The sequence below is a fragment of the Periophthalmus magnuspinnatus genome, chromosome 18 (assembly GCF_009829125.3).
Source record: "Periophthalmus magnuspinnatus isolate fPerMag1 chromosome 18, fPerMag1.2.pri, whole genome shotgun sequence".
NCBI classification, from domain to species: domain Eukaryota; kingdom Metazoa; phylum Chordata; class Actinopteri; order Gobiiformes; family Gobiidae; genus Periophthalmus; species Periophthalmus magnuspinnatus.
This window is the reverse complement of record NC_047143.1, coordinates 5,505,579-5,518,638: the sequence shown is the minus strand read 5'-3', so window position 1 is coordinate 5,518,638 and position 13,060 is coordinate 5,505,579. Positions and strand designations below refer to the sequence as shown.

General features: G+C 45.8%; 1 protein-coding gene across 1 annotated transcript; it reads left to right on the top strand.

The window, feature by feature from the left end:
- The first annotated feature begins 4,541 nt into the window (after positions 1 to 4,541).
- gpr185b (G protein-coupled receptor 185 b) lies at positions 4,542 to 10,306 on the top strand. The gene is made up of 2 exons (XM_033983874.2): positions 4,542 to 4,728; positions 8,752 to 10,306. Exon 2 carries the CDS (start codon positions 8,754 to 8,756, stop codon positions 9,801 to 9,803), a length of 1,050 nt encoding a protein of 349 aa, XP_033839765.1. The 5' UTR covers positions 4,542 to 4,728; positions 8,752 to 8,753; the 3' UTR covers positions 9,804 to 10,306.
- Positions 10,307 to 13,060: the final 2,754 nt, after the last annotated feature.

Genomic DNA, 13,060 nt, shown 5'->3' with positions numbered 1-13,060 from the left:
GAGGGGAAGAGAGAGACAGAGAGAGAGAGGTGGAAGAGAGGGAGGGGAAGAGATAGACAGAGAGAGAGACAGGTGGAAGAGAGAGTCAGAGAGAGAGAGGTGGAAGAGAGGGTGGGGAAGGGAAGGGAGAAAGAGGTGGAAGAGAGGGAGAGGAAGAGAGAGGGAGGGGGAGAGAGAGAAAGAGACAGAGAGGTGGAGGAGAGGGAGGGGAAGAGAGAGACAGAGAGAGAGGTGGAAGAGAGCGAGGGGAAGAGAGAGACAGAGAGAGAGAGGTGGAAGAGAGAGTCAGAGAGAGAGAGGTGGAAGAGAGCGAGGGGAAGGGAGAGGGAGAGAGAGGTGGAAGAGAGGGAGAGGAAGAGAGAGGGAGGGGAAGAGAGAGACAGAGCGAGAGGGAGCGGAAGAGAGAGGGAGAGAGAGAGAAGGGTGGAAGAGAGGCAGGGGAAGAGAGAGACAGAGAGAGAGAGGTGGAAGGGAGGGAGGGGAAGAGAGAGACAGAGAGAGAGGTGGAAGAGAGGGAGGGGAAGAGAGAGACAGGGAAAGAGAATCAGAAAGAGAAAGAGAGAGAGGAGGAAGAGACCCAATAACTCCCTGCATTTGAAGCACATTCACTTCATCTTCCTCCTCTGTATCAAACATCTTTGTCGTGTAAAACGCCGTGATGTCGTCTCAAACACAGTCATGTCTTTCTTATTTAACAGTCTGGACACAGGTTTTTTTTGTTTTTTTTTTTGCAGTGCAGTGAGAAGGCGAGCGTGACCCCGCCCCCTCCTTCACGCATGGACTCACATTTGGGCGCAGGGTGGGGCCGCCGAGGAATTGCATAACGTCCATTGTACAGGCTCCTATATGCAGACAGCAGAGGGTTAATGTCCTACAGGCAGTGAAGGCAACATAACTCTATTCAAACCATATAACAGGGGAATTCAGTGGTATTTATAGAACTGCTGATTGACAAACAGGTTCAAACTTCAATGTATAGACCGGGTTCGGGTAATATCACAGTGTCGCTATGTTGTAGAGTCGTTATAGTTTAAAAAGAGCTGGAAAAACGTCAGAATTCTGCGTTGGATTTGCTGTTTAACTGTCAGATTGCACATGCGTTGACCTGGTTTATGGTTAATATCTCTGCAATTCCTCGGCCGATTTACGTGAAACAAAAACCGGCACGAAGTTCAACGTCTTCTCTGTCGGTGTAAATAAACAAAAGTGGTTGGTGTATGAATGTGTGTGTGTGAATGGGTGAGTGGTTCGTTGATGTAAAGCGTTTTGAGAGCCTTGAAGGTGGAAAAACGCGAAATATAAACGTGATTATTCATTTTTTTTGCCAATATTACCAATATATTCCCACTTTTTTGCGTCATTTTTACAGCGACATCTATATATCTCTCTTTATGTGATCAAATATGGCACAAATTTCTAGTCTTAATAGTAACTTAGCACCAGAGACTGTGGAACAATTGAATAATGCAATGTAAAATGTTTTGTGTGTCTTTAAATTAAATTATTATAAAACATGACTAAACATTCTCTATATCTTACATTTTGAAGGATAAGTTGTTTCACAGAGTCAGATCTAACCGTCTGACCATTAGCTAACCCTGAAAACTCGCTACGACCGAAGAAGAATCCACACAGGAGTTAGGAATACCAAAGAAAAAGACTGTTATTAATAGAAAATGCAGCACAAATTAGACTTATGTATTTGAAAATCTGGCCTTGGCGTCTTAAAGTAGGACCGGGTGATATGACGAAACATTACTATTACGATTTTGGGTTTGTTTGGGATCTGCAGGGGGAGAGTTGGGTTTTGGATTTCTAGTCCGGGTTTAGTCCTGATGTAGACTTTGGTCCTCATTGGTTCTGATCTGGTTTAGTCCTGGTTTGCTACTGCTTTGGTGCAGCTTTAGTCCTGGTTCCTGGTTTAGTCCTGGTTTAGTTGTAATGCTGACTTGGTTTGGTCATGGTTTAGTCCTGGGCTGGTCCAGGTTGGCTTGCTTTATTCCTGATGTACACTTTGGCCCTCGTTGGTCCTGATCTGGTTTAGTCCTGGTTTGGTACTGCTTTGGTCTAGCTTTAGTCCTGGTTTAGTCCTGGTTTAGTTCTGATGCTGACTTGATTTGGTTATGGTTTAGTCCTGGTCTGGTCCTGGTTTAGTCCTCGTTTGGTCCTGATGTTGACTTGGTTTGGTCATGGTTTAGTCCTGGGCTGGTCCAGGTTGGCCTGCTTTATTCCTGATGTACACTTTGGCCCTCGTTGGTCCTGATCTGTTTTAGTCCTGGTTTGGTACTGCTTTGGTCTAGCTTTAGTCCTGGTTTAGTCCTGGTTTAGTTTTGATGCTGACTTGCTTTGGTTATGGTTTAGTCCTGGTCTGGTTCTGGTTGGTCTGCTTTAGTTCTGATGTAGACTTTGGTTCTTGTTGATCCTGATTTGGTTTGGCACTGCTTTGGTCCAGCTTTAGTCCTGGTTTAGTCCTGGTTTAGTCCTGGTTTGGTCCTGGTTTGGTCCTGGTTTGTTCCTTGCTGGTCCTAACCTGGTTTGGTCCAGCTTTAGTCCTGGTTTAGTCCTGGTTTGGTCCTGGTTTGGTCCTGGTTTGGTCCTGGTTTGTTCCTTGCTGGTCCTGACCTGGTTTGGCACTGCTCTGGTCCAGCTTTAGTCCTGGTTTAGTCCTGGTTTGGTCCTGGTTTGGTCCTTGCTGGTCCTGACCTGGTTTGGCACTGCTCTGGTCCAGCTTTAGTCCTGGTTTAGTCCTGGTTTGGTCCTGGTTTGTTCCTTGCTGGTCCTAACCTGGTTTGGTCCAGCTTTAGTGCTGGTTTAGTCCTGGTTTGGTCCTGGTTTGGTCCTGGTTTGGTCCTGGTTTGGTCCTTGCTAGTCCTGACCTGGTTTGGTACTGCTCTGGTCCAGCTTTAGTCCTGGTTTGGTCCTGGTTTAGTCCTGGTTTGGTCCTGATTTGTTCCTCGCTGATCCTAACCTGGTTTGGTCCAGCTTTAGTACTGGTTTCGTTCTATTGTAGACTCGGCTCTGTGATATTTTGATCCTGGTTTGATCCGAGCTAAATCCTGATGTAGATTTGGTTTAATCCTGGTTCTGGCTCGAGACGGGACACAGGACATGGGGACCAGACGGATCAATCTGTATAAAAAATCCAGAGAGAGATCCTTCTGTGTTTGCCAGAAAGTAATCTTCTTCCTCTGAAAGTTTACTTGGTGTATTCCGGGGCTGACCAGTAGGGGGTGTGGGCATGAAAAAGAGTCTTTGTTTGAGACTAAATGCATTCAAGAAAATCAGTGAATCACAACAGGGCGATTTTATAAAAAAGAGCTGAACGTTACAAGAATGAGATCATGATTTGATTTTAATCCCCATATTAACCAACTCCAAGACTCTCAAAGACTCACATAGAGGCTTGAACTGGCAACCTTTGGGTTAGTGGGTGAATGCTGTAGTACTGGTTTTGTTTTGTCTAATCTTTAGGCTTTGGTTTAATCCTGGTTTAGTTCTGGTGTAGTCTTCGTTTTGCCTGTTTTAGTCCTGGTTTAGTCCTGATGTAGATTTGGTTTGGCCATGGTTTAGTCCTGGTCTGGTCCTGGTTGGCCTGTTTTAGACTTTGGCCCTGGTTGGTCCTGATCTGGTTTAGTCCTGGTTTGGTTCTGCTTTGATCCAGATTTAGTACTGGTTTAGTTCTTGTGTAGATATGGACTTGATTTGATAATCTTTTGGTTTGGGTTTAATCCTGGTTTAGTTCTGATGTAGGCTTTGTTTTCCTTGTTCTAGTCCCGGTTTAGTCCTGGTTTAGTCCTGGTTTAGTCCTGGTTTAGTCCACACGTAGAATTGTTTCAGTCTTGTTCTTGTTCTTGTTTTGTCTTTGGTTCTTTTTAGGTTCTGATTTCGTAGCTGGACCCAACCATTTTTGTAGACTTGGTTTAGTCCTGGTCTAGTTCTGATTTAGTCCTGGTTTTAACTCTGGTTGTGTGTTTTCCACCTTCTCGTCTCCATGAAGATGCTTATTCCTTTGCCAAAATGTTCCTTAATATGACATTACTCTCCTCCGAGCCACTAAACCTCTACACTTTTACACTTTTTTTTTGGTTTCATGTGGACAGACCTAGTGACTCCAGACCAATTAACCACAAAACACGTCAACAAATCCACAATCTAACAGTTCAAACTCAATCCTGACCTGTCTCCTGCTCAGATTAAACTCTAAAACACCCAAAAAACCTCGTGCGTAATCGCGCGGTAACAGCTAATCGTGTTTCCAAAGGGAGACTCAGGACACATCGGTACAGTCACGGAGGAAGCGCGCGCTCTCCCCCCGTGGACCCCGCGCATGTGACGGGCCCTCGCCTCCTCATTCACACACACAAACACACACTAAAACACACACACACACACACACACACACACAACCCTATCGTGATGACGACCACCGAGCACCCAAGACTTCTGACGTCAGGCGAGGAGAACGACCCGCTGCACCAATCAGGAGACGAGTCGGGGCAGCGCGAGGAGGACGGTGCTGCTGCTGCTGCTGCTACAGACACAACCCACAATGAGAACCACGCGAGCGCAGGGCTGAGAGAGAGAGACAGCGCACCCCAACCTGCCCCTCAACCCCCGGACACGCGCGACACACTGGGAGGAGCAGCTACGGCGCGCGGAGCCATCGGGAGGAGGACCGGCTTTGGAGACCCCCGGGGAGGACACGGAGGGGACATAACACCGGAGCGGGTAACACAACACACACACACGCACACACCTCTACCCCCTCCTCCTCCTCATCCTCCTCCACCCCAGACACCATCCTCTGTCCGCATAGCTGCAGCCCCTCGCGCGTCCCAGCACTTTATTTAACAGGACAGTTCTTCTTTTTCTTCTTCGTATTGTCGTGTTGTGTTTGGAGAGAGCGCGTTCGGAAAGCGTCGTGCGTCTTCGGAAGAGTTCGGGGGATTACCAGGTTACTGCAGCACTTTTGGCGCTCAGTGGTGGAGGTGGAGGCGGCGGTGGTGGTGGTGGTGGTGGTGGTGACCTTCCCGCGTGCGCTCAGCGGGGAAAAGGTGCAAAATGAAGACGCAAAAAACGCACGAGAACACGCGAAAGATGCGGAGTAGCTGCGTAAAGAGGAGAGAAAACAGGATGCGCGCGGGGTTTTGAGGGTTTTAAGGTGGAACTCGACAGATTTAAGATAGAAAAATGCAGGAAGGATTAAAAATAAAAGGGGAAATGATGCGAAAGGATGAAAAAAAATGCGCGTTTGGAACAACAAGAGGAAAGGAGGGCTCTGGGGAAGGAGGGGAGGTGGGTTTTTTATGAATGAACATGGCTGAGCTAAAATTAGCCTCGTGTCAGATTTTCTTCCCTCGTCGCGCGCGCATCAGGCATATGTTGAATGAAAGCGCACGAGCAAACGCACGCACGCGCTGGACGTTTCCAAAAAAAATCTAAAAATAGAAATGTGAGGATTTTTGGACGCGCTCGGACTCCGGAGCTGGCGTCGTGCGTCGCGGTGAGATTTTGGGTTCGTTGGGTTCGTTTGGGATCTGCAGGAGGAGAGGCAGGCTCTGGCTCCTGGTTTAGTCCTGGTTTAGTCCTGGTTTAGTCCTGGTTTAGTCCTGGTTTAGTCCTGGTTTAGTCCTGGTTTAGTCCTGGTTTAGTCCTGTTGTTGACTTGGTTTGGGCATGATTTACTCCTGGTCTGGTCCTGGTTGGCCTGCGTTAGACTTTGGTCCTCGATGGTCCTGATCTGGTTTAGTCCTGGTTTGGTACTGCTTTGGTCCAGCTTTAGTCCTGGTTTTTAGTCCTGATGTTTGCTTTCGTTGGTCCTGGTTTACTCCTAGTTTTGTCCTTTTGTTGACTTGGTTTGGTCATGGTTTAGTCCTGGTCTGGTCCTGATTGGCCTGCGTTAGACTTTGGTCCTCGATGGTTCTGATCTAGTTTAGTCCTGGTTTTTAGTTCTAATGTAGACTTGGTTTGGTCACATTTTGGTCCTGGTTTGATCCAAGCTAAGTCCTGACGTAGACTTTGGTCCTCGTTGGTCCTGATCTGGTTTAGTCCTGGTTTGGCACCGCATTGACCCAGATTTAATCCTGGTTTAGTTCTGAATTGTTTCAGTCTTGTTCTCGTCCTGTTTGGTTCTTTTTAGGTTCTGGTTTCATAGTTGGGTCCTGTTTTTGTAGATTTGGTTTAGTCCTGGTCTAGTTCTGATTTAGTCCTGGTTTTAGTTCTGGCTGTGGATGGTTTGCCTCCTGCTTGTCTCCATGAAGACGTTTGTTGCTTTGCCAAAATGTTCCTCAGTATGGCATTACACTCGTCCGTGGAGAAAAGCAGGTGGCACATCAGAAAAGTTCCACACTGCTCCTTTAAATGCCACATCTATCACAGAATCTCTCTTTTCTCTCCAGTTTTTCATGACTCATGTTGTTTATATTTTCTGACCCAACATTTGTGTCACATCTCCTGGTCTCCCCCGTCTTTCCTCCCCCCTCTTCTCTTTTCCACCCTCCTCCTCCTTTCTTGTTCTCTCTTCTAACTCCTTCCTCTTCTTTCTCCTCTTCCTTTTCTCCTCTCTTCTCTTCTGCTTTCTCCTCTCTCCCCTCTTTCACTTTTCTCCTATGTCCTTCTTTCTCCTCTCTTCCTCTCTCTCCTCTCCTTCCCATTCCTCCCCCTCTTTCCTCCCCTCCCCCTTTCTCCCTCTTTCTCCTCCTCTCTCCTCTTCTTCCCCCTCTTCTCTTCTCTTCACTCCTCTTCTTACTCATCCGCCTCTTCTCTCTCCTCTCCTCGTCTCCTGTCTCCTCTCCTTCCCCGTCATCTTTCTCTGTCTCTCTAGCCTCATCTCTCCTCTCTCCACTCATCCTCTTATTCCTCCTCCTCTCTCCACTCCTCCTCCGCTCCTCATCCTCTCTCCTCTCCTTATCCCTCCTCTTCTCTCTCCTCCACTTGTTCTCTCCTCTCCTTCCCGCTTCTCGCCTCTTTCCACTCCTCCTCTTCTGTCCTCTCCTTCCCCCTCCTTTCCTCTCTCCTCTTCCTCCTCCTCCGCTTCACCTCTCTCCTCTCCTTCCCCTCTCTCCTCTCCTTCCCCTTCCTCTCCAATCCTCCTCTTCCTCCTCCTCTCCTCTCTCCACTCCTCCTCTTACTCTTCTTCTCCACCTCTCCTCCTCCACTTCTCCTCTCTCCTCTCCTTCCTCCTCCTCCTCTCATCTCTCCTCCTCTCCCTCCTTTCTTCTCTCCACTCCTCCTCTTACTCATCCACCTCTTCTCTCTCCTCTCTTCTTCTCCTGTCTCCTCTCCTTCTTCGTCATCTTTCTCTGTCTCTCTAGCCTCATCTCTCCTCTCTCCACTCCTCCTCCTCTCCTCCTCTCCTCTCCTCCTCCTCCTCTCTCCTCTCCTTCTCCTCCTCCTCTCATCTCTCCACTCCTCCTCCTCTCCTCCTTTCCTCTTCCTCCTCTCCTCCTCCTCTCCTCTTCCTCCTCTCCTCTCCTCTTCCTCTCTCCTCTCCTCTTCCTCCTCTCCTCCTCCTCTCTCCTCTCCTTCTCCTCTCCTCCTCCTCTCATCTCTCCACTCCTCCTCTCCTCTCCTCCTCTCCTCTTCCTCTCTCCTCTCCTCTCTTCCTCCTCTTCCTCTCCCCCTCCTCCTCTCCTCTCTTCCTCTCCTCCTCTCCTCTCCCCCTCCTCCTCTCCTCTCCTCCTCCTCCTCCTCTCCTCCTCTTCCTCCAGGGGTAGTACTCCTCTCTTCCTCCTCTTCCTCTCCCCCTCCTCCTCTCCTCTCTTCCTCTCCTCTCTTCCTCTCCTCCTCTCCTCTCCCCCTCCTCCTCTCCTCCTCCTCCTCTCCTCCTCCTCCTCTCCTCCTCTCCTCCTCCTCCTCCTCTCCTCTCCTCCTCCTCTCCTCCTCCTCTCTCCTCTCCTCCTCCTCCTCCTCTCCTCCTCTTCCTCCAGAGGTAGTACTTTAGGTGATAGAGCTGATGATTCAAGTTAAGTTGTTTGTCGACAATAATCGTTTAGTGAATCATGAGTGGATGACGTTAAAGGTTCAGAGCCGAACATTTGAAAAAAACAATTTAAAAGTGCTGAAAGAAAACTGTGAATCAGATGGCAACATGGAACAAATCCGATTCTCAATACCGATACTACGATAATAATAAAAAAAACACTCTTTATTTAGACAGTAGAGTGTGATTTCCAACATTAAATGGTAGTATTTCTTGTATATTCCCATGTGGCCTTATATCTGTGTTCATTTTTTAGTATTGATACCTGCTCAAATGAGTATCTAGTTTCGATACTAGTTTTAATATCGATTAGTATCTGATTTTCGATACTTTTGACAACGTTAATTCAGGTATAGTTTTATTAAAGAAGATTTATCATGCAAAATGTACTTTTTGGAGCTTTCTGCCATGTTATAACGTTGTTCCCTTAATAAAAACATGACAAAGCAGGTTTTAATATGTCAGCCATGAATGTTTGAGTAATCTAGGGATCTCTCCAAGGCAACAAGCGTTATATGTCATGTTTTATAATCCAGGAGAGAAGACTGAAATCCGAACTTTGAACTAATTTAAGAATCTCATGCATTTCAGAGCATATTTGTAGAGGTCTAAACTACAGGGTTAGCAACTTTTATACAGAATAAGACCCCGTATAGACACAGGGAGGGCATCTGACACACACAGGGACATTTCAGATCATGTCCAAGCTCAAAAATGTTTAAACTAAAATGTAACGTAACTCAAATGATTCCCTCTTCTTGTTTCTTGCAGCTATGATCGTCTCATTGGCCGCGGTTGCCTTGAGCAGCGGCTTAAACTCCTCCTCGGGACTGGAACCCTTCGACACCTCGTCATGGGGCGTTTCCGAGGAGCCGACCAACTCCTCCACCGAGCCCATGGTGCGGACCGTCCCCTCGGAAATCGAACCGGACACCCCCACGATGGGCGCGCAGGAGGTTAGCCCGTGGGACATCGCGCTCTGTGTCACCGGGACGCTAATTTCCTGCGAGAACGCTTTGGTGATCGCGGTTTTGTTCTACACGCCCACTCTGCGCGCGCCCATGTTCATCCTGATCGGATCGCTAGCCGTGGCGGACATGTTAGCCGGACTCGGACTCATTTTGAACTTTGTCTTCACGTATTTGGTGGACAGCTCCGTAGAATTCGTGACGCTTTTGTCCGTGGGATTGCTGATTTCCGCTTTTTCCGCGTCGGTTCTGAACATTCTCGCCATAACGGTGGACCGCTACCTATCGCTATACAACGCCCTCACCTACCACACGGAAAGAACAGTGACTTTCACCTACGTTATGGTGGTTTTCATCTGGGTCTCGTGTCTGACGCTCGGCCTACTTCCTGTTCTGGGCTGGAATTGTTTCGAAGACGAATCCACCTGCAGCATTTGTCGCCCGGTAACCAAAAACAACGCCGTAGCTCTGGCCGTAACCTTCCTCCTCGTCTTCGCCCTGATGATGCAGCTCTATCTCCAGATCTGCAAAATCGCATTCCGTCACGCGCAGCAAATCGCCGTGCAGCACCAGTTCGTCGCCATCTCCACCACCAAGGGAGTGTCCACGCTGTCGGCCATCTTGTGTGCCTTCGGGGCGTGCTGGCTTCCCTTCGCTATGTACTCCATCGTCGCGGACTCCTCCTACCCGGCGATCTACACCTACGTCACCGTGCTGCCAGCCACGTGCTGCTCCGTCATCAACCCCATCGTCTACGCTTTCCGAAACCCCGACATCCAGAAGTCACTGTGGATGGCGTGCTGCGGTTGCGTTCCGAGTTTTTCGCTAAGACCAAGGACTTCCAGTGACGTGTAGCAAACAGAAACGGATATTTGGATATTTCTGAAGCTGAGCCAACGTCGCGGAGAAGGATGTGGCTTCGACCAATCCTCGCAAGCTTGTTCAAGGAGCTAACTGCAAACGGACAGCGCTCGGTTGGACAAAAGAAGAAGGTAAAATGGATAGTTATTTTGGAAATGAAACTAACTGCAAAACGTGTTACACCGTCAAGTCTGATTGTTTAAGTTGTGATCATAGACTGTACATAGAAGTGGACTAAGTGAGTGTGACGTCACCCATAGCGTTCGGCTCTAGCTAAACGAGGCTAGCAGTTATAGCAGCTAATTTGAGGCTCCATTCCATATTTGGAAATCCAAGCGCGTGTATCATAGCAACCAAAGAACCGATCAGAAACGAGGTTGTTGAAGGTAGCGCTCTTAACAACACGGTCAATCAAACCTGTTGCTAACGCTAGCGGGAGCAACCTCAGGCAAAGAAGACTCCTGATTGGTCTGTTATTAATCTTCATATAAATAGTGAAATAAAATAAAAAACTAAATCTTGTAAAGCGAACATTTCAATGTCAGAACGACAAGTCTGACAGCAGCATTTACAGAAAGAGGCTCCACAATTTTTCTATAGAAAGTGAATCGGAGTCAGAGTCGAAAGAGCCGAGTCGCGCTCTCGCTCACTCGCTATCTGGAATGCGTCGGCTAGCGGGTTAGCTACGTCCATTTATATCTACAGTCTATGGTTGTGATGCAGAATGGGGTGGAGATGGATGGGGGTGTTAGTAAGGTGACTTTGCTATCCGCCCTCCTGTAGGCGACTAGAAACGTGCCCTACTTCTCAGAGAGTAGCATTGATGAGGAGAAGGGGCGACGGACTACATCCGCTCTGAAGGACGTAGAGATAACAGTACGCTTATGCAATCAGAGGGTACGAAAACAGTATGTGAAAAACGACTGGTTATTAATGAGCTAAAAATACACAACAAATGACCTTGAATATTCCCACGAGCTAACTCTTTGCTGTCTTCTCTGGATAGTAGAGGCTAAGCTAATGTAGCTAGCATGGACCAATCAGCAGAGACCAATACGGCTGTAGTTGATTCAAAATGGCATCAAATTCTGTAATCACTTTTCCAAAAGGGTGGGAAAAAAAGACATTGTACACAAACCCAAACAAGAAAAACAATTTAAAACAACAATCTGATGCAGTGTTATGCCGGGACAATCCATCTATTTTTGTTTTTGTGAGACAAATGTGTGACAAAGTGCACTTTTATTAGAAGAAAACTGGCCATTGTGAAAAATAAGAAAGGTAATATATTTATCTTTAGTATATTTAAGTCTCAAAAATGTGAAAAACAAAAAAAAAATAGTTCATTTTAAATGGTTTGCAGTGGTCCAAAGTTATTCCTCACTTACTTTATGCATTCAGACCATCCTAATTACTCACCGTGATGAGTTTATAAGCAGTTTTCACAACTTTCAGCGACCAGACACTGATAATTGGACATTAAAACGTTTTCTAATTCGATGCAGACAGCGCCCAGCAGACTTATTTTGACCTCAAGAGCTTCTTAAATATATCTGTACAAATGTTGCTCAAATACAGGGGGAAAAGTTGAGTACAGGCTTTTGAAATGAAGGAATAAATGATCAAATAATTATATATATTCTTGCAATTAGGGCTGTTAATTACAACAATTAATACTGTTCAAATTATTATTGCAATTACTGTCCTAAACTGTTACAAAACGAGTGAGACAATAGTAACAGATTCGTTTTTGAGTTGGGAAAATCAATACAATTTTAACTTTTTTAAATGTGTCCAGAATAACTGAGAAAAAGACTGAATTATGAACTGCCAAACTAACACAAGAGCCACATTTCAGGACGTGTTTGTACAGATCTAAACTACAGGGTTAGCTGTTTTTATGCAGAATAAAACAGGACATTTTGTTGTTTAAAAATAAGCAGACATTGCGATTTGCTAATTGTGATTAATCTCACTGCTCTACCTGTTTATGTAAAAGTCTAAAGTCTGCAGTAGAAGAAAACCTGCATGGTTAAAACTACAGGAAGACACATTTCTGCTCTGTTAATATTTCTAAATTGACCTTCTGAAAATCAAGCGCTCCCTCTCTTGTGATCCAAGCAGACTTTTGTTGTGACTAAAATCAAGCGCTCCTTTCTCTCCGAGTCTGAGGCAGCTGATCTGTGTCGACTCGAAAACCGAAAGTGCAGATTTCAGCACCAAGGACAGCGCCACTGGTCTAATCTCCAGTGAAACACAAAACGTTATAATATGTGTGTGCCTTTATATGTTCGGTGAAAATCAGATAACTAGAGTAATCCGGTAACACAATACTTCAGATTTTGATGTGTTTACAGCGCGAGAGAAACACGAGTCAGTGAATCAATGGATTTTTAGAGGAACTGTTGTATTTGGAAGATGAAGCGCAAAAGGATTTTAAAACAACTCTATGAATCTCGAGCATTTTCTCTTTTGTTTTTGTCTTTGCCACAATCGTTTGCCCAAAACCTCCACAGATGTGAACAATCCGACAGAAATCAGATTACTCACGCCAGATGGAACTGTTTACGCGACATTTACGTAATCTTTCTTTTTTTCAAACAATATTTTAGCTTGCAAACATCAATATTTACTACATGGAGTGCATAATGTATTTGCCGGACTATACATCGCTCTGGAGTATAAGTCATAAAGTAAAAATACATAATAATGAAGAAAAAAACACGGTTGTCAGGTTGTCAGTTTGACCGTAACGAAGATGTGAAATGATATACTCAGATGCGACTTACATTCCACATATATAAGTCACATCTGAGTATAAGTCGCACCCTCGGCCAAACTATGAAAAGAAAAAAAAGTGCCACTTATAGTTCGGAAAATACATTATTTACAATTGAGAAAGGAACATCAAGTGGACATAGTGGTGATTTAAGAAAGAGGCTTGTAGTTGTCAAAGTAAGGATGGAGACGCAACTGTAAAAGTCATAATGATGATACCAATGGAAATAGACGAAAAAAACAACAAGAAAAAAAAACAAACAGCAAAACTTCATAATAAGCACATGCATTTATGCTGTATTTTCCAGAGTATAAGTCTCATCAGCCAAAAAGTGCATAATAATGAAGAAAAAAACGTATATTTGACATATGAATCGCATCTGAGTATAAGTCGCACCCTCGGCCAAACTATGAAAAAAGTGCTACTTATAGTCCAGAAAATACGGTATTTATAATTGAGAAAGGAACATTAA

Coding starts and splice junctions, on each gene's coding strand:
- gpr185b (XM_033983874.2), top strand. CDS start 8,754: ATGATCGTCTCATTGGCCGCGGTTGCCTTGAGCAGCGGCTTAAACTCC.